Source organism: Oncorhynchus keta, chromosome 10 (genome assembly GCF_023373465.1).
Source record: "Oncorhynchus keta strain PuntledgeMale-10-30-2019 chromosome 10, Oket_V2, whole genome shotgun sequence".
Classification (NCBI taxonomy): domain Eukaryota; kingdom Metazoa; phylum Chordata; class Actinopteri; order Salmoniformes; family Salmonidae; genus Oncorhynchus; species Oncorhynchus keta.
The window spans coordinates 73,361,042-73,384,581 of NC_068430.1; the positions used below are offsets into that span (position 1 = coordinate 73,361,042).

General features: G+C 43.7%; 1 protein-coding gene and 2 long non-coding RNA genes across 10 annotated transcripts in view; 2 read left to right on the forward strand and 1 right to left on the reverse strand.

Moving 5' to 3' along the window:
* The first annotated feature begins 3,384 nt into the window (after positions 1-3,384).
* Positions 3,385-5,820, forward strand: LOC127932334 (uncharacterized). Of its 8 annotated transcripts, XR_008144883.1 has the most exons (7): positions 3,385-3,473; positions 3,862-3,926; positions 4,377-4,571; positions 4,702-4,831; positions 4,961-5,219; positions 5,284-5,410; positions 5,606-5,820. It is a non-coding gene; the product is annotated as an uncharacterized LOC127932334 (long non-coding RNA). The 8 variants fall into 8 exon arrangements; XR_008144886.1 differs by lacking the exon at positions 3,862-3,926; XR_008144879.1 differs by lacking the exon at positions 3,385-3,473 and having other exon boundaries at positions 3,788-3,926.
* Positions 5,821-17,349: 11,529 nt separating this feature from the next.
* Positions 17,350-23,540, reverse strand: part of LOC118379602 (neurofilament medium polypeptide-like) — a 35,467-nt gene continuing 29,276 nt past the window's right edge. The window contains exon 5 of the mRNA XM_052527909.1: positions 17,350-18,284. Within this exon, the coding sequence (XP_052383869.1) occupies positions 18,183-18,284 (102 nt within the window). The 3' untranslated portion in view covers positions 17,350-18,182. The remainder of the gene's footprint in view (positions 18,285-23,540) is intronic.
* On the forward strand, positions 18,997-20,603 carry LOC127932335 (uncharacterized). Its single transcript, XR_008144888.1, has 3 exons — positions 18,997-19,366; positions 19,499-19,817; positions 20,382-20,603. It is a non-coding gene; the product is annotated as an uncharacterized LOC127932335 (long non-coding RNA).

The window sequence follows — 23,540 nt, forward strand, 5'->3', positions numbered from 1 at the left end:
TTTAGAATCATTTTTTCTAATAGTATTTCTCCCTTTAGAATAGTTTTTTAATAGTATTTCTCCCCTTAGAAAAGTTTTCTTATAGTTTTCTCCCTTAAGAATAGTTTTCTAATAGTTTTTCTCCCTTTAGAATCATTTTCTTAAAGTATTTGTCCCTTTAGAATAATTTTCTTAAAGTATTTCTCCCTTTAGAATCATTTTTCTAATAGTTTTTCTCCCTTTAGAATAGTTTTCTAATCGTATCATTTTTCTAATAGAAAACTATTCTAAAGGGAGAAAAACTATCAATTTAAAATAGTATTTATAGTAATATTTCTCTCTTGTGTCTAGGGAGGGGGCTCTTCTATGGGCCAGGCTTCATTCCGGGGACCATGTTCTTGGTGAGTGTTTGTAAGTGAATAGAGTGATTCAATGATCTTAAGTCTCATAATGCCTTCATATAGTCATCATCACTGACATCCTTCTTTACATGATTCTATTTGTTTGCGTGTTTCCAGACCTGACCCTCAAACGTGTCAGCATTACCTCTCAGGTAAGGTCTCTCTCTCTCCAATTCAACTCAATATACTTTGTTATTTATCTAAAAGGTCAACCTAGTCATTGACTTCCTCCACCTTTTGGACACCTAAGCAACAACCACATGTCTAATCATACATCACAACTCTCTCTCTCTCTCTCTCTCTCTCTCTCTCTCTCTCTCTCTCTCTCTCTCTCTCTCTCTCTCTCTCTCTCTCTCTCTCTCTCTCTCTCTCTCTCTCTCTCTCTCTCTCTCTCTCTCTCTCTCTCTCTCTCTCTCTCTCTCTCTCTCTCTCTCTCTCTCTCTCTCTCTCAGCAATAACAATAGTAGTAGAGGAAATGGGATTACCATGAACAGCAACTACAACAACAATATCAATGAGAATAATAATACATTAAAGCAATGTTAGTAGACCAGTCTCAACCTGACTGAGAAGCCACATGGCATGAAAAGCAAAACAAGATGGGAAATATTATTGACATTACATTGCACTTTTCACTGGCTGACCCTCAGGTTGTGTGCTCCCTGAGTCTGTACCTAGTCAGTGTTTCCCTCAGTTGTTTTATCAGTCACAGTGGTCAGATAGTCTGACACCATGTACTGTCCGTTTAGAGCCAAATAGCATTGATGTTTACTTTGATTTTCTTGTGGTGTCTTTCCAATAGGTGATGTATTCTTATTTTGCTTTGTGCTGTCCTGAGGCTCTATGGGGTTGGTTTGGGTTAGTGAACTGAGCCCCAGAACCAGCTGGCTGAGGGGACTCTTCCATTGTTTCATCTCTTGACATTGTAGAGCTGTGTGATGGAATGTTTTGGGGTCACTTGTTTTTAGATGGTTGTCAAATTTGATGGCTCTTTTTTGAATTTGAATAAGGAGGGGTATTGGCCCAATTCTGAGTTTTTCATTGCACTTGCAATACAGTCTTGCAAAACACTGCATGCAGTATTTCGATGGGATGTTTGTCCCATTTAGTAAATTCATTATTAGAGAGCAGATCCCATACTTCGCTGCCATATAGAGCAATTGGTTCTATAACTGATTGGAACATTTTGAGCCAGATTCCAATTGAAATTTCGATTTTAATGTTCCTTTTAATGGCATAGAATGCTCTTCTTGCTTTGTCTCAGCTCGTTTACAGCCATGTGAAAGCTACCTGTGTTGTTGATATTTAGTCCTAAAAACGTGTCGTTTTTGGTGTGTTGTAATAGAACTGTGTCCAAATAGAATCATTATATTCAGGTCTGACAGAACCTGTGCAGATGATCTAGGTGCTGATGTAACCCCTCCTTAGTGGGAGACAGCAACACCAGGTCATCTGTCTACAGCAGACCCTCCTTAGTGGGAGACAGCAACACCAGGTCATCTGTCTACAGCAGACCCTCCAGCAGACACCAGATTTGCGTGACACTTGTTTTGTGTTGTGTACGGTGAAACCAGTTGCTGCAGATTCGTCTAATGTTTTTGCCAATTCATTAATGTAGATGTTAAATAGTGTTGGACTTATTGGGCAGCCCTGTTTCACTCCATGTCCCTGAGAGAAGAAGTCTGTTTGCTTGTTGCAAAACACATATTTGTTTTTAGTGTACATTGATTTAATATCATCATTATGTTTTCCTCCAATACCAGTTTCTATTAGTTCATTTAAAAAAAATAGTTGTGTGTCAAATTGAATCAAATGCTTTATTGAAGTCGACAAAACACGAGTACTTGTGCTTTTGTTTTGGTTTACTTGCTGGTCAATTAGAGTGTGGATGGTAAATGTGGTCTGTTGTACAATCTCTTTTTTTTTATTCTGGCTTCTGCTCAGGACGTTGTGTTCATCAAGGAAATGACGTAGTCTACTATTTATGATACTGCAGAGAATTTTCCCCAAGTTGCTGTTCCTCTGTCATTATTTGGGTCAAATTTGTCTCCATTTTTATAGATTGGTCTGATCAATCCTTGGTTCCAGAAATAGGGGGAAATGTCTTCAGTGAGGATAATGTTGAAGAGTTTGAGTATAGCCAATTTGAATTTGTGATCTGTAAATTATATAATTTCATTTAAAATACCATCAGCACCACAGGCCTTTTTGGGTTGGAGAGTAAATTGTTTTTCCAATCATTCTTCTTCTGTAGTTGGGGTATCCACAGGATTCTGATAGTCTTTGAATGCTGATTCAAGGATTTGATATTTTTCTTGTATATCTTTTTGTTCTGGGCTCTTTGTTATATTGCTGTAGAGGTTTGCAAAGGTGATTTCTCCACATATCCCCATTTTGGATAGCCAATTCCTCATGGTGAGGTTTGTTTGTCTCCCGGAAGTGGTTTGATTCTATGGATTCCTCAATTCCATCCAGCTGATTTCTAATGTGCTGTTCCTTTTTTGTTCTTAGGGTGTGTTTGTATCGCTTCAGTGTTTCCCCATTTTGAAGGTGTGTATTGTTGTTGTCTGATTCTGTGTTTTGCATTAGATATATTTCTCAATGACTTTCTTTGATTCGCCTGGGTGGGTTTGAAGCTGGGCCTGAGCTGCACTGGCTGTGGTGGGCGTTGAGGTTGGTGGTGCTGTGGCCGGGGCTGGGGAGCCTGGGTGCTGGTCCGGGGTGTTGCCTTAGTGATCTCGGGGTGGAGATTGCTTCGCTGTTTCTGGGTGGAGAGGTTGGGTTTAAAGTCATTGAGAGTCTTGACAAGGATGGTGACTGTCTCCCTGTACAGGTGAACATGGTCCTAGAGACAGTCCAGATCGAGGGTGGGATGGTGGGGACTGTCTCCCTGTACAGGTGAACATGGTCCTAGAGACAGTCCAGATCGAGGGTGGGATGGTGGGGACTGTCTCCCTGTACAGGTGAACATGGTCCTAGAGACAGTCCAGATCGAGGGTGGGATGGTGGGGACTGTCTCCCTGTACAGGTGAACATGGTCCTAGAGACAGTCCAGATCGAGGGTGGGATAGTGGGGACTGTCTCCCTGTACAGGTGAACATGGTCCTAGAGACAGTCCAGATCGAGGGTGGGATGGTGGGGACTGTCTCCCTGTACAGGTGAACATGGTCCTAGAGACAGTCCAGATCGAGGGTGGGGTGGGGGGACTGTCTCCCTGTACAGGTGAACATGGTCCTAGAGACAGTCCAGATCGAGGGTGGGGTGGTGGTGACTGTCTCCCTGTACAGGGGAACATGGTCCTAGAGACAGTCCAGATCGAGGGTGGGATAGTGGGGACTGTCTCCCTGTACAGGTGAACATGGTCCTAGAGACAGTCCAGATCGAGGGTGGGGTGGTGGTGACTGTCTCCCTGTACAGGTGAACATGGTCCTAGAGACAGTCCAGATCGAGGGTGGGGTGGGGGGACTGTCTCCCTGTACAGGTGAACATGGTCCTAGAGACAGTCCAGATCGAGGGTGGGATAGTGGGGACTGTCTCCCTGTACAGGTGAACATGGTCCTAGAGACAGTCCAGATCGAGGGTGGGATGGTGGTGACTGTCTCCCTGTACAGGTGAACATGGTCCTAGAGACAGTCCAGATCGAGGGTGGGATAGTGGTGACTGTCTCCCTGTACAGGTGAACATGGTCCTAGAGACAGTCCAGATCGAGGGTGGGATGGTGGGGACTGTCTCCCTGTACAGGTGAACATGGTCCTAGAGACAGTCCAGATCGAGGGTGGGGTGGGGGGACTGTCTCCCTGTACAGGTGAACATGGTCCTAGAGACAGTCCAGATCGAGGGTGGGATGGTGGGGACTGTCTCCCTGTACAGGTGAACATGGTCCTAGAGACAGTCCAGATCGAGGGTGGGGTGGGGGACTGTCTCCCTGTACAGGTGAACATGGTCCTAGAGACAGTCCAGATCGAGGGTGGGGTGGGGGACTGTCTCCCTGTACAGGTGAACATGGTCCTAGAGACAGTCCAGATCGAGGGTGGGATAGTGGGGACTGTCTCCCTGTACAGGTGAACATGGTCCTAGAGACAGTCCAGATCGAGGGTGGGATAGTGGGGACTGTCTCCCTGTACAGGTGAACATGGTCCTAGAGACAGTCCAGATCGAGGGTGGGATAGTGGGGACTGTCTCCCTGTACAGGTGAACATGGTCCTAGAGACAGTCCAGATCGAGGGTGGGGTGGTGGTGACTGTCTCCCTGTACAGGTGAACATGGTCCTAGAGACAGTCCAGATCGAGGGTGGGGTGGGGGGGACTGTCTCCCTGTACAGGTGAACATGGTCCTAGAGACAGTCCAGATCGAGGGTGGGATAGTGGGGACTGTCTCCCTGTACAGGTGAACATGGTCCTAGAGACAGTCCAGATCGAGGGTGGGATGGTGGTGACTGTCTCCCTGTACAGGTGAACATGGTCCTAGAGACAGTCCAGATCGAGGGTGGGGTGGGGGGACTGTCTCCCTGTACAGGTGAACATGGTCCTAGAGACAGTCCAGATCGAGGGTGGGATAGTGGGGACTGTCTCCCTGTACAGGTGAACATGGTCCTAGAGACAGTCCAGATCGAGGGTGGGATGGTGGGGACTGTCTCCCTGTACAGGTGAACATGGTCCTAGAGACAGTCCAGATCGAGGGTGGGGTGGGGGGACTGTCTCCCTGTACAGGTGAACATGGTCCTAGAGACAGTCCAGATCGAGGGTGGGATGGTGGGGACTGTCTCCCTGTACAGGTGAACATGGTCCTAGAGACAGTCCAGATCGAGGGTGGGATGGTGGTGACTGTCTCCCTGTACAGGTGAACATGGTCCTAGAGACAGTCCAGATCGAGGGTGGGGTGGGGGGACTGTCTCCCTGTACAGGTGAACATGGTCCTAGAGACAGTCCAGATCGAGGGTGGGATGGTGGGGACTGTCTCCCTGTACAGGTGAACATGGTCCTAGAGACAGTCCAGATCGAGGGTGGGATGGTGACTGTCTCCCTGTACAGGTGAACATGGTCCTAGAGACAGTCCAGATCGAGGGTGGGATGGTGGTGACTGTCTCCCTGTACAGGTGAACATGGTCCTAGAGACAGTCCAGATCGAGGGTGGGATGGTGGGGACTGTCTCCCTGTACAGGTGAACATGGTCCTAGAGACAGTCCAGATCGAGGGTGGGATGGTGGTGACTGTCTCCCTGTACAGGTGAACATGGTCCTAGAGACAGTCCAGATCGAGGGTGGGATGGTGGGGACTGTCTCCCTGTACAGGTGAACATGGTCCTAGAGACAGTCCAGATCGAGGGTGGGATGGTGGTGACTGTCTCCCTGTACAGGTGAACATGGTCCTAGAGACAGTCCAGATCGAGGGTGGGATGGTGGTGACTGTCTCCCTGTACAGGTGAACATGGTCCTAGAGACAGTCCAGATCGAGGGTGGGATGGTGGGGACTGTCTCCTGTACAGGTGAACATGGTCCTAGAGACAGTCCAGATCGAGGGTGGGATGGTGGTGACTGTCTCCCTGTACAGGTGAACATGGTCCTAGAGACAGTCCAGATCGAGGGTGGGATGGTGGTGACTGTCTCCTGTACAGGTGAACATGGTCCTAGAGACAGTCCAGATCGAGGGTGGGATGGTGGGGACTGTCTCCCTGTAAAGGTGAACATGGTCCTAGAGACAGTCCAGATCGAGGGTGGGATGGTGGGGACTGTCTCCTGTACAGGTGAACATGGTCCTAGAGACAGTCCAGATCGAGGGTGGGATAGTGGGGACTGTCTCCTGTACAGGTGAACATGGTCCTAGAGACAGTCCAGATCGAGGGTGGGGTGGTGGTGACTGTCTCCCTGTACTAACATGGCCTAGAGACAGTCCAGATCGAGGGTGGGATGGTGGGGACTGTCTCCCTGTACAGGTGAACATGGTCCTAGAGACAGTCCAGATCGAGGGTGGGATGGTGGGGACTGTCTCCCTGTACAGGGGAACATGGTCCTAGAGACGGTCCAGATCGAGGGTGGGATGGTGGGGACTGTCTCCCTGTACAGGGAACATGGTCCTAGAGACAGTCCAGATCGAGGGTGGGATGGTGGGGACTGTCTCCTGTACAGGTGAACATGGTCCTAGAGACAGTCCAGAATCGAGGGTGGGATGGTGGTGACTGTCTCCTGTACAGGTGAACATGGTCATAGAGACGGTCCAGATCGAGGGTGGGATGGTGGTGACTGTCTCCCTGTACAGGTGAACATGGTCCTAGAGACAGTCCAGATCGAGGGTGGGGTGGGGGGACTGTCTCCCTGTACAGGTGAACATGGTCCTAGAGACAGTCCAGATCGAGGGTGGGGTGGTGGGGACTGTCTCCCTGTACAGGTGAACATGGTCCTAGAGACAGTCCAGATCGAGGGTGGGATGGTGGGCCAAGTTTACATTGACGTTTATTCTTTGGATTGTGGCAGGGTGGAAGTCCTTCCTCTGTAGAAGGGTTGACACCACGATCCTTGAGTTGGGGAAGATTGCGGAGATCTCTCTCACTCTCATTTATGGGTTATATTGGCAAGGGAAACATATGTTAACATTTCCAAAGCAAGTGGAGTAGATCATTTACAGTAAAATGAACAGTAAACATTACACTCACAGAAGTTCCAAAAGAATAAAGACATTTCCAATGTCATATTATGTCTATATACAGTGCTGTAACAATGTGCAAATAGTTCAAGTACAAAAGGGAAAATAATGAAACATCAATATGTTTGTTTTCACAACGGTGTTTGTTCTTCACTGGTTGCCCTTTTCTTGTCACAACAGCAGTGAGCCGGTCTTCTCCTGAGAGCCATGTCTGCCTGCGACGGCCTTTCTCAATAGCAAGGCTACGCTCACTGAGTCTGTACATAGTCAAAGCTTTCCTTAAGTCTGGGTCTGCCACAGTGGTCAGCTATTCTGCCACTGTGTTCTCTCTGTCTAGGGCCAAATAGCATTCTAGTTTGCTCTGTTTTTGTTGTTGATTCTTTCCAATTTGTCAAGTAATGAACTCATGTTTTGGTTGGGTCTAAATGTGTTGCTGTCCTGGGGCTCTGTGGTCTCTGTCTGCCTCCCTACTGAACACAAACACACTTTGAGTCAACATCCCATGACTGCTCCTCTGTGACCTGGGCCAGCCTGCATGGGCCCTCCTCCTCTCGTGAGCTGTAATCATCTCATTAATTAGCTTGATGAGGTGGATTATTAAACTAAACCCTCTCCCCAGACAAGGTGCTCGTATATGGGTTACCGTGGACAGAGTCACCACAATGCTGTCGTCACGACTTCATGTGAAGGTATATTCCATATAATCCATCAGGGGAAACGGACGGTCTTTGGATCCTAAAAGAGCCTTGAAGCTATAATCCATCAGGGGAAACGGACGGTCTTTGGATCCTAAAAGAGCCTTGAAGCTATAATCCATCAGGGGAAACGGACGGTCTTTGGATCCTAAAAGAGCCTTGAAGCTATAATCCATCAGGGGAAACGGACGGTCTTTGGATCCTAAAAGAGCCTTGAAGCTATAATCCACCAGGGGAAACGGTCTTTGGATCCTAAAAGAGCCTTGAAGCTATAATCCATCAGGGGAAACGGACGGTCTTTGGATCCTAAAAGAGCCTTGAAGCTATAATCCATCAGGGGAAACGGACGGTCTTTGGATCCTAAAAGAGCCTTGAAGCTATAATCCATCAGGGGAAACGGACGGTCTTTGGATCCTAAAAGAGCCTTGAAGCTATAATCCATCAGGGGAAACGGACGGTCTTTGGATCCTAAAAGAGCCTTGAAGCTATAATCCATCAGGGGAAACGGACGGTCTTTGGATCCTAAAAGAGCCTTGAAGCTATAATCCATCAGGGGAAACGGACGGTCTTTGGATCCTAAAAGAGCCTTGAAGCTATAATCCATCAGGGGAAACGGACGGTCTTTGGATCCTAAAAGAGCCTTGAAGCTATAATCCACCAGGGGAAACAGTCTTTGGATCCTAAAAGAGCCTTGAAGCTATAATCCATCAGGGGAAACGGTCTTTGGACCCTAAAAGAGCCTTGAAGCTATAATCCATCAGGGAAACGGTCATTGGATCCTAAAAGAGCCTTGAAGCTATAATCCACCAGGGGAAACAGTCTTTGGATCCTAAAAGAGCCTTGAAGCTATAATCCACCAGGGGAAACGGACGGTCTTTGGAACCTAAAAGAGCCTTGAAGCTATAATCCATCAGACGAAACGGTCATTGGATCCTAAAAGAGCCTTGAAGCTATAATCCATCAGGGGAAACGGTCTTTGGACCCTAAAAGAGCCTTGAAGCTACAATCCATCAGGGGAAACGGTCTTTGGACCCTCTAAAAGAGCCTTGAAGCTATAATCCATCAGGGGAAACGGTCTTTGGACCCTAAAAGAGCCTTGAAGCTATAATCCACCAGGGAAACGGTCTTTGGACCCTAAAAGAGCCTTGAAGCTATAATCCATCAGGGGAAACGGTCTTTGGATCCTAAAAGAGCCTTTGAAGCTATAATCCATCAGGGAAACGGTCTTTGGATCCTAAAAGAGCCTTGAAGCTATAATCCATCAGGGGAAACGGTCTTTGGACCCTAAAAGAGCCTTGAAGCTATAATCCATCAGGGGAAACGGTCTTTGGATCCTAAAAGAGCCTTGAAGCTATAATCCATCAGGGGAAACGGTCTTTGGACCCTAAAAGAGCCTTGAAGCTATAATCCACCAGGGGAAACGGTCTTTGGACCCTAAAAGAGCCTTGAAGCTATAATCCATCAGGGGAAACGGTCTTTGGATCCTAAAAGAGCCTTGAAGCTATAATCCATCAGGGGAAACGGACGGTCTTTGGATCCTAAAAGAGCCTTGAAGCTATAATCCATCAGGGGAAACGGTCTTTGGACCCTAAAAGAGCCTTGAAGCTATAATCCATCAGGGGAAACGGTCTTTGGATCCTAAAAGAGCCTTGAAGCTATAATCCACCAGGGGAAACGGTCTTTGGACCCTAAAAGAGCCTTGAAGCTATAATCCACCAGGGGAAACGGTCTTTGGATCCTAAAAGAGCCTTGAAGCTATAATCCATCAGGGGAAACGGACGGTCTTTGGATCCTAAAAGAGCCTTGAAGCTATAATCCATCAGGGGAAACGGTCTTTGGATCCTAAAAGAGCCTTGAAGCTATAATCCATCAGGGGAAACGGACAGTCTTTGGATCCTAAAAGAGCCTTGAAGCTATAATCCATCAGGGGAAACGGTCTTTGGATCCTAAAAGAGCCTTGAAGCTATAATCCATCAGGGGAAACGGTCTTTGGATCCTAAAAGAGCCTTGAAGCTATAATCCACCAGGGGAAACGGTCTTTGGATCCTAAAAGAGCCTTGAAGTTATAATCCATCAGGGGAAACGGACGGTCTTTGGATCCTAAAAGAGCCTTGAAGCTATAATCCATCAGGGGAAACGGTCTTTGGACCCTAAAAGAGCCTTGAAGCTATAATCCATCAGGGGAAACGGTCATTGGATCCTAAAAGAGCCTTGAAGCTATAATCCACCAGGGGAAACGGTCATTGGATCCTAAAAGAGCCTTGAAGCTATAATCCACCAGGAGAAACGGTCTTTGGACCCTAAAAGAGCCTCTTCTAAAGGAAGTGTTTAGATTTTACGTAATGAAACCGCATGTGTTGCTTCAAAAGAAAAAGGAAGTTTTCAAGTTGGACTTAAATGTGCTGTAATAATGAAACCGTGTGTGTGTGTGTGTGTGTGTGTGTGTGTGTGTGTGTGTGTGTGTGTGTGTGTGTGTGTGTGTGTGTGTGTGTGTGTGTGTGTGTGTGTGTGTGTGCCCATGTGTGTGTGTGTGTGTGTGTGTGTGTGTGTGTGTGTGTGTGTGTGTGTGTGTGTGTGTGTGTGTGTGTGTGTGTGTGTGTGTGTGTGTGTGTGTGTGTGTGTGTGTGTGTGTGTGTGTGTGTGTGTGCAGGAATGGGGTAACGACGACAGAGCAGCAGAGACAGTCTACAGCAGGTCGCCTCCATGGAGAACTCTCTCTACATTTGGCAACACACCATCCTCCTGACCTCTTTCACCTCTCTCTCGTTCCCTCTATTCTCACTCGCTCGCTCTCTCTCTATTCCTTTTTCTGTCTATCTTCTTATGTCTCTCTCCCTGACCCTTCTCATCTCTATACAGTACTTCTCTTCATGCTCCCTGTCCTTCTTTCTGATCTCTTGTTCTCTCTGTCACCTTTCCTTTCCCTCTCTATCCTTCTTTTCGCTCTCCATAAACCCTTTCCCTCTCGATCCCTCTCCATACTTCTTCTCTCTCTTTCCCTCTCCCTCCATCCCCTCTTTCTCTCTCCATAAACCCTTTCCCTCTCTATCCCTCTCTTCTCTCTCCCTGAACCCTTTCCCTCTCTTCTCTCTCCCCTGAACCCTTTCCCTCTCTTCTCTCCCCTGAACCCTTTCCCTCTCTATCTCTCTCTTCTCTCTCCCTGAACCATTTCTTTTCTATCCCTCTCTTCTCTCTCCCTGAACCCTTTCCCTCTCTATCCCTCTCTATCCCTCTCTCTCCCTCTCTTCTCTCTCCCTGAACCCTTTCCCTCTCTATCCCTCTCTTCTCTCTCCCTGAACCCTTTCCCTCTCTATCCCTCTCTTCTCTCTCCCTGAACCCTTTCCCTCTATATCCCTCTCTCCTCTCTCCCTGAACCCTTTCCCTCTCTATCCCTCTCTATCCCTCTCTTTTCTCTCCCTGAACCCATTTCTTTTATATCTATCTATATTAATTGATCTAAAAGGTCAACCTAGTCTCTTTGACTTCCTCCACCTTTTGGACATCTAAGCAACAACCACATGTCTAATCATACATCACAACTCTCTCTATCTATGGGAAACATGTTCTCTCTGTTTACATTTCTGGCTGAAAAAATAGCCGTGATTACAGGAACAGAGGAGTCCACATTTCCTCTAACGTGTTTAGTTTCACAAGTTTGCATTAGGTCACTTTCACTGAATCTTATTGAATTTCATCAGTTGTTTCATGTACATAAAATGTATTTTATAATAAAAGCTGTAATTTAATTATAGCGGCTTCATGTGTTTGAGTGTGATGCACGTAGACTTAAGGCCACCTGTAAAAAATATGTGAAATGTCCCTTTAATCAAGAGTATTCATTTGCCCAACAATTTTTTTTTTACATTGAAGTTCCATGAAAGAGACACTAGAGGGCAGTCTCCGTGAAGAGTTCGTACAGCGATAGCTTCTCTTTTACAATTTGTCAGCTGGAAATAATTGAACGTGCATCAGTTCAGCTCCACCTCGCCAGTTTAATGTCTCACCCACAGTCATTGTCAGTGGAAAAACGTAAGAGAGGGCCAGGTTACAGCAAACCCCTAGACCTCTGGAAAAATGTGTTCACAATACATACAGGACAGGAAACCACATATTGTCATGCATTATAATCAGATGTGTGGTTGTTGCTTAGATGTCCAAAAGGTGGAGGAAGCCAATGAGACACACTGCTAGACCGATACTGAGCGACGGCACAACGCATTACTAAAGGTAGAGCGAGGAGAGAAGTATTGTGGTGATACATCACTGATAATAATGTTTATGAGTTTCTATTACAGACTATAAATCACACTAGTAATAGTAGCATCATTGTACCAGTGGCAATTGGTCAGAAAGGCCACTCTGTATGACTCCTGGTTGTATAAGTCAGACAGGGTTGACATGGGATCGCTGCTAGCCGGACCTGTGAGTTTACAGGTGGCCGTCAGATAAGACTTCAGGAGATAAGAGCTGCTGACGATTACCTGTGTCCCAAATGGTACCCTATTCTTGATGTAGTGCACTACTTCTGACCAGGGCCCATAGGGCTTTGGGCAAAAGTAGTGCCCTGCATAGGGAATAGGGTACCCACTAATCCAGTGCCACTGTTCAAGCCAAAGGCTGTTCTCTATTCAAAACACTCCACATGAATATGAGTTAATGGATGACCTGGGCACCCTACTTCTTTACTGTAGTACTTCTCTGTAAGTATATTGCCTGCTATATGGGGACACACGTCACCCTATGGGGCCTAGTGCACTACATATAGGGAATAGGTATCATTTTGGATACATCCCATGGATTTCTGTTGTATGAATATGTAACGGCCCATGATGGATTGAATGAGTGATGTGATTGTTGAGCACAAATCTACAATCCCTCAGGTCAGGAAGAAGGATGTTGTTTCTGCAATAACCATTGGCTTATTGCCTGGAAGGAAGCAGAAATATCATTGTTTTAAAGGTGTCTGGAAATAGAGACTGTACAGTAGGACCACGACACCCTTGCTGAGCATGGATCGTCACGTTCCCGAAGGATACATGTCCTTTATTTAGGGTCAACACCGATGCTTTTTTCACACGTCTTGCTAACCCTGTCAATACCGTGATTATCACATGGTCCTTTATAGCACAGTTCCAGACACTATGGAGGATGAATTACCAGGCCCACTCAACCCTCAACAATCCCACTTCAACCATAAGATATTCAGTAGCTCTAAGAGGACGAACCTCCCTATTCAACCATAAGATATTCAGTAGCTCCAAGAGGACGAACCTCCCTATTCAACCATAAGATATTCAGTAGCTCCAAGAGGACGACCCTCCCTCTTCAACCATAAGATATTCAGTAGCTCTAAGAGGACGACCCTCCCCCTTCAACCATAAGATATTCAGTAGCTCCAAACCATAAGATATTCAGTAGCTCTAAGAGTACGACCCTCCCTCTTCAACCATAAGATATTCAGTATCTCTAAGAGTACGACCCTCCCTCTTCAACCATAAGATATTGAGTAGCTCTAAGAGGACGACCCTCCCTCTTCAACCATAAGATATTCAGTACGACCCTCCCTCTTCAACCATAAGATATTCAGTACGACCCTCCCTCTTCAACCATTAGATATTCAGTAGCTCTAAGAGGACGACCCTCCCTCTTCAACCATAAGATTTTCAGTACGACCCTCCCTCTTCAACCATAAGATATTCAGTAGCTCTAAGAGGACGACCCTCCCTCTTCAACCATAAGATATTCAGTACGACCCTCCCTCTTCAACCATAAGATATTCAGTAGCTCTAAGAGGACGACCCTCCCTCTTCAACCATAAGATATTCAGCAGCTCTAAGAGGACGACCCTCCCCCTTCAACCCTAAGATATTCAGTAGCTCTAAGAGGACGACCCTCCCCTTCAACCATAAGATATTCAGTAGCTCCAAGAGGACGACCCTCCCTCTTCAACCATAAGATATTCAGTAGCTCTAAGAGGACGACCCTCCCTCTTCAACCATAAGATATTCAGTAGCTCCAAGAGGACGACCCTCCCTCTTCAACCATAAGATATTCAGTACGACCCTCCCTCTTTAACCATAAGATATTCAGTACGACCCTCCCTCTTCAACCATAAGATTTTCAGCAGCTCTAAGAGGACGACCCTCCCCCTTCAACCATAAGATATTCAGTACGACCCTCCCTCTTCAACCATAAGATATTCAGTAGCTCTAAGAGTACAACCCTCCCTCTTCAACCATAAGATTTTCAGCAGCTCTAAGAGGACGACCCTCCCCCTTCAACCATAAGATATTCAGTACGACCCTCCCTCTTCAACCATAAGATATTCAGTAGCTCTAAGAGTACGACCCTCCCTCTTCAACCATAAGATATTCAGTACGACCCTCCCTCTTCAACCATTAGATATTCAGTAGCTCTAAGAGGACGACCCTCCCTCTTCAACCATAAGATATTCAGTAGCTCTAAGAGGACGACCCTCCCTCTTCAACCATAAGATATTCAGTAGCTCTAAGAGGACGACCCTCCCTCTTCAAGCATAAGATATTCAGTACGACCCTCCCTCTTCAACCATAAGATATTCAGCAGCTCCGTGTGTTTTACTAACTGAAGTATTTCATTCATTTCGCTGTTCTGCCAGGTATCAAAAGAACAGAGTACACACCCACACAGGGCATGCATCACTTCCATTCATCTAGAACACACACACTTGTCTGTGAGTAGGGACTATTACTGGCGTCGTACACCTGGTATCTGTATGGTGTTTGTCAGCATACCTGACTATTGTAGGCTACTGTATGCTGACAATGCCCCACCCAGTCCCAGGAGGCCATGCATACAATAGGGAAATAAGGTTTTACATGGCTCCTTGTAAATGAATGGGAGATGAAAACGGAACTATTGCCTACCGATCCCATCACAGTGAAGAAGGCACATGGTGTTTACTGGCATGTTGGGTTCCAAAACGCACAAAACGCACATAACTCTCTGATTATTCTGTCCTTGCCACAAAGACCCATTACAACAGACCTACTAATCCACCCAACACCTTCACACCACAACGCTACAGTCGTGCATTCAGGCTGTTGGATGAATGTTTTGTCAAGGTAACATTCAGGTCAAATTCAGGCTTGTATAAAGCTGCTTTGGTTGGAGATTTGTGTTTACAGAATTGGTTATTAAAGGCATAGTGCAGATAGATGTTGTAGTATTTTGCTCATCGGTCCATTCATTGGGCCCCGATCATGTGCATGTCATTGTCAGCAGTCAAGTTTTTAAGATAGAGACCTTATAGTACAGACTCCGAGAAATGTTCAATTCTATACTTGATCCCTTCATGTGGTGGTATCCACACTGTCATTGTCCAGGTGTCATTAAAGTATGTGATGAGGTGTGTTTGATTTATTCTTGATATTGAAATTCTGTCAGGTGAAATATCATTTTGATGTTCTATATCAACTGTTAGGTTGACTTTCCATGTAACTTGGTATCATACAATATTACTCAGATAAAATGTGTGTATTATGAATGAGTTGTTATACAGACGATGATGCTGGATAATCGTGTGCGTGTCACATCATTAATTTTGCGCACCGCCAGCGTTGCTATGGCAGCACCAGTGATAGACAGCCCATAGTGTTTGCCAGCACCAATGGGCTGCGTCCAGTCAGACTGGAACTGTTGAATTATTCAAAGGAGAGATTGGGGAGGTCACTAAAAGTGTGATATTCAGATCTTATGATCTCACCCGGTTCAGTGTATGGTTCAGTGTATGGTTCAGTGTATGGTTCAGTGTATGGTTCAGTGTATGGTTCATTGTAGGGTTCAGTGTATGGTTCATTGTATGGTTCAGTGAGCGTGTGATTTTATTTATTTCATTTAACCATGCTAGTCAATTAAGAACCCATTCTTCTTTATAATAATGGCCTGGGAGGAGGGAAAAGGCCTCCTGTGGGGACGGGGGATAAACATCCTCTTGTTAAAGAACTGTAAGACAAAACAGACAGAAGACACTGTCAACAGCACAACTAGAACAGCAAATAAACAGTGGATGGGTGTGTGTGTGTGAAGTGAAACAACATTCTTCCTTAAGGAAACACAAACTAGTGACAGCTAGAAACAGCTGCATGTCTCAACAACCTGTTCATCTATTTGTCCTTTGAACTCCTCCAGGGACACCAGGTCCTGTCGTTTTAGGTTGGCCTGGATTGCAACACCAGAGGGAACCACCCTTTTTCCATGCTCGGTTCTAATTCGGTACTGTTAGCATAACACAAGATTGAGATCAGAGTTGTATGTGTTTCTCATTTCGTGCTGGAAGAGAGGATATATAAAACATCAGTTCTCCTAACATGGTCTTCAGAATAAGAATGTGCCAGTGTTTTGTTTGTGTCCACAACACTAGAGATCACAATGGTGAGTTGGACGTCTCTGATTGGTGACAAAAGGAAGGGCTGCATGACACAGAGTCAAGAGCCTTCAGTGTGGAGCGTGAAGCTTGCTCATAAATAGTATCACCATTGTCCAACACAGAGAGAAAAGTACAACGAATCAACTCCTTTCTGGCAGCAAAGGAAAAACAAGCTTTGTGTCGGTAGTAAAACCCAAAACGCAGCTTGAGTTTCCTGACAAGGTTCTCTACATGAGTGGTGAAGATCACATTCTCATCCACACAAACTCCCAGATATTTGTATGTTTCCAATGTATTAATTACATGGTTTTCAGTGTTTATTATTGGAAAATACCGTACATGTTTTAGAGGAATTCAGAACAAGCTTCAAATCGAACAGATTCTGTTGAATGATGTTAAAACAGGTTTGAGCGTTTTCAAAAGCCAAAGTCAAACTGCTGCCACTTGACTAAGGAACAGTGTCATCTGCATAAAAACATACATCAGCTGCCTCAATATTTCTCCCAATTTAGTTGAACTACAGGCAAACAACAGGGGACCTAAAACGCATCCTTGAGGCACAACTCTACGGCACAGAGCACAGAAGAAGTACAGTGCATTCGGGAAGTATTCAGACCCCTTCTCTTTTTCCACATCTTGTTACATTACAGCCTTGTTCTAAAGTGGATTATTAAAAAACAAAATCCTCATCAATCTACACACAATACCCCATACAATACCCCATACAATACCCCATACAATACCCCCCCATACAATACCCCATACTTGGCCACTGTTAAAACTGTAACGTATAGCGGGTACAGCCTCAGTGTTCCCACTAAAGGCTCGCTGGAAGTTGCACAGAATTTTCCTTCAAAGTTTGCCAGTCGCAACTTCCAGCGAGCGTTTAGCTCAATCATTGTTCGACACATCCACCCAAAAGGGCAAGGTACATGTTAGGCGTTTTAACTTGAAACAGAACTCTACTAAGTCACACCATTGATGTCATTGTCACTAGGCTGTCATTCATTGATTGAGTGTATGACATTTGGACGCCGTAGGCCTGTGTCAGCCCAGCCCAAAGGCAGTAAAAACTGGGCACGGCTGGCGAGTTATCCTGTGACAGTGGGTGATCCACCCTGCTGATACAACAGCTCCTCACATCACCACTACTGTGTGTGTATCTAATCCTTCTCCCTTGAAGGTGTGTTTCAGTAGCATTCAGACACAAACATGGACGCAGAAAGACATTGGGTTTACATGTATGTATTTGTTCATCCTGACTACTTTATGGAAATCAGAGACATACTGTTCGTGCCAAAAATCATCTTGCATAAAAACACCATCTCTGATGAATGATTATACTACAATGGTATCATACATTAGATTTAGCAGTATTTACTATGTTGACTGACTTGGTTTGTGGTAGCTGACTGAATGTAGGTTACATTTGTTAATCACTTATTATATACACATAATTATATCATAATGCCAACTTACATTCTGTAGAAACGGCTTCTCTATAGTAAATAGAAACTACGGGGAAGGAAATATTCTCCCAAAATTGATTTGTCACAAAATGTGAATTATATACATATGCATATAAATCCATGCTGAGACATGTGCTTCAGAAACAATACAACGCAACCCATTTCAACATCCTTCAACCCTCACAAAAACCGTACTGTAGAGACTCGGCCAGTCTCTTCTGGTAAAAACATCTTCCAATGACCATCCATTGGTTCCAATCCCCCCCCACTAAATTCCAAAGCTCCAATTTACAGTTCAGTTCCAAAGTTCTGATATGACATTAAAATGGTTCCAACAGTTCAGAGATCCAACTCCCAAAACCTCTGTCTCTCCAGTGCATTTTCAGATATTCTACTTCCCTGGTTGTCTGTTTCCAATTCTTCATTCCAATGATCTGGTTTCTTCCCGTCCTTCCCCTGCTTTCAGCAGTAGATCCGGGCCTGTATTCATAGACCGTCTCATAATAGAAGTACTGATCTAGGGTCACGTCCCCCATTGTCTATGTAATCTTGTTCATAATGCTCTAAAAGGACAAACTGACACGAGGCCTGTCTTAGTCCTCCTCCTCCCCTCCATGGCCGTTCATGACCTGGCCGGACTCCCAGCGCTGCAGGAGAGGAGTCTTCTGTCTGGGGGTCCGTGGGCTCTGGAGGCCCTGGAAAAAAGAGAAGGTGAAAAAGAGAGTGAGTACAAAGAGAGAGAGAGAGGGAGACAAGTGTGTGTGTGTGTGAGAGAGAGAGAAAGAGATAAGAGAGAAATATGAGAGAAGCAGAAAGAGAGTAGAAAGTGAAAAGAGAAAAAAAAGAGAAGGGGACATCGAGAAAGAGAGTAGAGGAGATTTATAATGACGGGGAATAGAGGGTAGAGGGAGTTATAATAGAGAGTAGAGGGATTTATAATAGAGAGTAGAGGGAGTTATAATAGAGAGTAGAGGAGATTTATAATAGAGAGTAGAGGGAGTTATAATAGAGAGTAGAGGAGATTTATAATGACGGGAATAGAGGGTAGAGGGATTTATAATAGAGAGTAGAGGAGATTTATAATAGGGAATAGAGGGTAGATAATATGGAGTTTATAATAGAGAGTAGAGGAGATTATAATGAGAATAGAGGGTAGAGGGAGTTATAATAGAAGTAGAGGAGATTTATAATGACAGGGAATAGAGGGTAGAGGGAGTTATAATAGAGAGTAGAGGAGATTTATAATGACAGGGAATAGAGGGTAGAGGGAGTTATAATAGAGAGTAGAGGAGATTTATAATAGAGAGTAGAGGGAGTTATAATAGAGAGTAGAGAGATTTATAATGACAGGGAATAGAGGGTAGAGGGATTTTATAATAGAGGTAGAGTTTATAATAGAATAGAGTAGAGGAGATTTATAATAGAGAGTAGAGGAGATTTATAATGACGGGGAATAGAGGGTAGAGGGAGTTATAATAGAGAGTAGAGGAGATTTATAATGACGGGGAATAGAGGGTAGAGGGAGTTATAATAGAGAGTAGAGGAGATTTATAATGACGGGGAATAGAGGGTAGAGGGAGTTATAATAGAGAGTAGAGGAGATTTATAATGACGGTGAATAGAGGGTAGAGGGAGTTATAATAGAGAGTAGAGGGAGTTATAATAGAGAGTAGAGGAGATTTATAATGACGGGGAATAGAGGGTAGAGGGAGTTATAATAGAGAGTAGAGGGAGTTATAATAGAGAGTAGAGGGAGTTATAATAGAGAGTAGAGGGAGTTATAATAGAGAGTAGAGGGAGTTATAATAGAGAGTAGAGGGAGTTATAATAGAGAGTAGAGGGAGTTATAATAGAGAGTAGAGGGAGTTATAATAGAGAGTAGAGGGAGTTATAATAGAGAGTAGAGGAGATTTATAATGACGGGGAATAGAGGGTAGAGGGAGTTATAATAGAGAGTAGAGGAGATTTATAATGACGGGGAATAGAGGGTAGAGGGAGTTATAATAGAGAGTAGAGGAGATTTATAATGACGGGGAATAGAGGGTAGAGGGAGTTATAATAGAGAGTAGAGGAGATTTATAATGACGGGGAATAGAGGGTAGAGGGAGTTATAATAGAGAGTAGAGGAGATTTATAATGACGGGGAATAGAGGGTAGAGGGAGTTATAATAGAGAGTAGAGGGATTTATAATAGAGAGTAGAGGGAGTTATAATAGAGAGTAGAGGGAGTTATAATAGAGAGTAGAGGGAGTTATAATAGAGAGTAGAGGGAGTTATAATAGAGAGTAGAGGAGATGTTTATAATAGAGGAGTTATAATAGAGAGTAGAGGAGTTATAATAGAGAGTAGAGGGATTTATAATAGAGAGGTAGAGGGAGTTATAATAGAGAGTAGAGGAGTTTATAATAGGGAATAGAGTAGAGGGAGTTATAATAGAGAGTAGAGGAGATTATAATAGAGAGTAGAGGGAGTTATAATAGAGAGTAGAGGAGAGTTTATAATGAGGGGAATAGAGGGTAGAGGGAGTTATAATAGAGAGTAGAGGGATTTATAATGACGGGAATAGAGGGTAGAGGGAGTTATAATAGAGAGTAGAGGAGATTTATAATGAGGGAATAGAGGGTAGAGGGAGTTATAATAGAGAGTAGAGGGATTTATAATAGAGAATAGAGGGAGTTTATAATAGAGAGTAGAGGGATTTATAATGAGAATAGAGGCTAGAGGGAGTTATAATAGAGAGTAGAGGGAGTTATAATAGAGAGTAGAGGGAGTTATAATAGAGAGTAGAGGAGATTTATAATGACGGGGAATAGAGGGTAGAGGGAGTTATAATAGAGAGTAGAGGGAGTTATAATAGAGAGTAGAGGGAGTTATAATAGAGAGTAGAGGGAGTTATAATAGAGAGTAGAGGAGATTTATAATGACGGGGAATAGAGGGTAGAGGGAGTTATAATAGAGAGTAGAGGGAGTTATAATAGAGAGTAGAGGAGATTTATAATGACGGGGAATAGAGAGTAGAGGAGTTCTAATAGAGAGTAGAGGAGATTTATAATGACGGGGAATAGAGGGTAGAGTGAATTTATAATAGAGAGTAGAGGGAGTTATAATAGAGAGCTAGAGGAGATTTATAATGACGGGGAATAGAGGGTAGAGGGAGTTATAATAGAGAGTAGAGGAGATTTATAATGAGTAGAGGGAATAGAGAGTAGAGGGAGTTATAATAGAGAGTAGAGGAGTTTATAATGAGGGAGTTATAGAGAGGTAGAGGAGTTATAATAGAGAGTAGAGGAGATTTATAATGACGGGGAATAGAGGGTAGAGGGAGTTATAATAGAGAGTAGAGGGATTTATAATAGAGTAGAGGAGTTATAATAGAGAGGAGGGAGTTATAATAGAGAGTAGAGGGAGTTATAATAGGGGAGAGTAGAGGGAGTTATAATAGAGAGTAGAGGGAGTTATAATGAGAATAAAGAGAAGTAGAGGGAGTTATAATAGAGAGTAGAGGAGATTTATAATGAGAGAGTAGAGGGAGTTATAATAGAGAGTAGAGGGATTTATAATGACGGGGAATAGAGGGTAGAGGGAGTTATAATAGAGAGTAGAGGAGATTTATAATAGAGAGTAGAGGGAGTTATAATAGAGAGTAGAGGAGATTATAATGACGGGGAATAGAGGGTAGAGGGAGTTATAATAGAGAGTAGAGGAGTTATAATAGAGAGTAGAGGAGTTATAATAGAGAGTAGAGGGAGTTATAATAGAGCGGGGAATAATAGAGTAGAGGGAGTTCTAATAGAGAGTAGAGGGAGTTATAATAGAGAGTAGAGGGAGTTATAATAGAGAGTAGAGGGAGTTATAATAGAGAGTAGAGGAGTTATAATAGAGAGTAGAGGGAGTTATAATAGAGAGTAGAGGGAGTTATAATAAGAGTAGAGGGAGTTATAGAGAGTAGAGGGAGTTATAATAGAGAGTAGAGGGAGTTATAGAGAGAGAGTAGAGGGAGTTATAATAGAGAGTAGAGGGAGTTATAATAGAGGAGAGTTTATAATAGAGAGGGTAGAGGGAGTTATAATAGAGAGTAGAGGGATTTATAATAGGGAGAGGGAGAGGAGAGAGGGAGTTATAATAGAGAGTAGAGGAGTTATAATAGAGAGTAGAGGGAGTTATAATAGAGAGTAGAGGAGATTTATAATAGAGGGAGTTATAATAGAGAGTAGAGGGAGTTATAATAGAGAGTAGAGGGAGTTATAATAGAGAGTAGAGGGAGTTATAATAGAGAGTAGAGGGAGTTATAATAGAGAGTAGAGGAGTTATAATAGAGAGTAGAGGAGTTATAAGAGAGAATAATAGGGTAGAGGGAGTTATAATAGAGAGTAGAGGGATTTATAATGACGGGGAATAGAGGGTAGAGGGAGTTATAATAGAGAGTAGAGGGAGTTATAATAGAGAGTAGAGGGAGTTATAATAGAGAGTAGAGGAGATTTATAATGAAATAGAGGGTAGAGGGAGTTATAATAGAGAGTAGAGGGAGTTATAATAGAGAGTAGAGGGAGTTATAATAGAGAGTAGAGGGAGTTATAATAGAGAGTAGAGGGAGTTATAATAGAGAGTAGAGGGAGTTATAATAGAGAGTAGAGGAGATTTATAATGACGGGGAATAGAGGGTAGAGGGAGTTATAATAGAGAGTAGAGGGAGTTATAATAGAGAGTAGAGGGAGTTATAATAGAGAGTAGAGGGAGTTATAATAGAGAGTAGAGGGAGTTATAATAGAGAGTAGAGGGAGTTATAATAGAGAGTAGAGGGAGTTATAATAGAGAGTAGAGGGAGTTATAATAGAGAGTAGAGGGAGTTATAATAGAGAGTAGAGGGAGTTATAATAGAGAGTAGAGGGAGTTATAATAGAGAGTAGAGGGAGTTATAATAGAGAGTAGAGGGAGTTATAATAGAGAGTAGAGGGAGTTATAATAGAGAGTAGAGGGATTTATAATAGAGAGTAGAGGGAGTTATAATAGAGAGTAGAGGGAGTTATAATAGAGAGTAGAGGGAGTTCTAATAGAGAGTAGAGGGAGTTATAATAGAGAGTAGAGGGAGTTATAATAGAGAGTAGAGGGAGTTATAATAGAGAGTAGAGGGAGTTATAATAGAGAGTAGAGGGAGTTATAATAGAGAGTAGAGGGAGTTATAATAGAGAGTAGAGGGAGTTATAATAGAGAGTAGAGGGAGTTATAATAGAGAGTAGAGGGAGTTATAATAGAGAGTAGAGGGATTTATAATGACGGGGAATAGAGGGTAGAGGGAGTTATAATAGAGAGTAGAGGAGTTATAATGACAGAATAGAGGGTAGAGGGAGTTATAATAGAGAGTAGAGGGATTTATAATGACAGGGAATAGAGGGTAGAGGAGTTATAATAGAGAGTAGAGGGATTTATAATGAGAATAGAGGGTAGAGGGAGTTATAATAGAGAGTAGAGGGATTTATAATACAGAGAGGGATAGAGGGAGTTATAATAGAGAGTAGAGGGAGTTATAATAGAGAGGTAGAGGGAGTTATAATAGAGAGTAGAGGGAGTTATAATAGAGGGGAGTTATAATAGAGGTAGAGGGAGTTATAATAGAGAGTAGAGGGATTTATAATAGACGGGGAATAGAGGGTAGAGGGAGTTATAATAGAGAGTAGAGGGATTTATAATAGATAGAGTAGAGGGAGTTATAATAGAGAGTAGAGGGATTTATAATAGAGAGTAGAGGGAGTTATAATAGAGAGTAGAGGGAGTTATAATAGAGAGTAGAGGGAGTTATAATAGAGGGTAGAGGGAGTTATAATAGAGAGTAGAGGGATTTAATAGAGAGTAGGAGTTATATAGAGAGTAGAGGGATTTATAACAGAGAGTAGAGGGATTTATAATGAGAGGGAGTTCTAGAGAGTAGAGGAGTTATAATAGAGAGTAGAGGG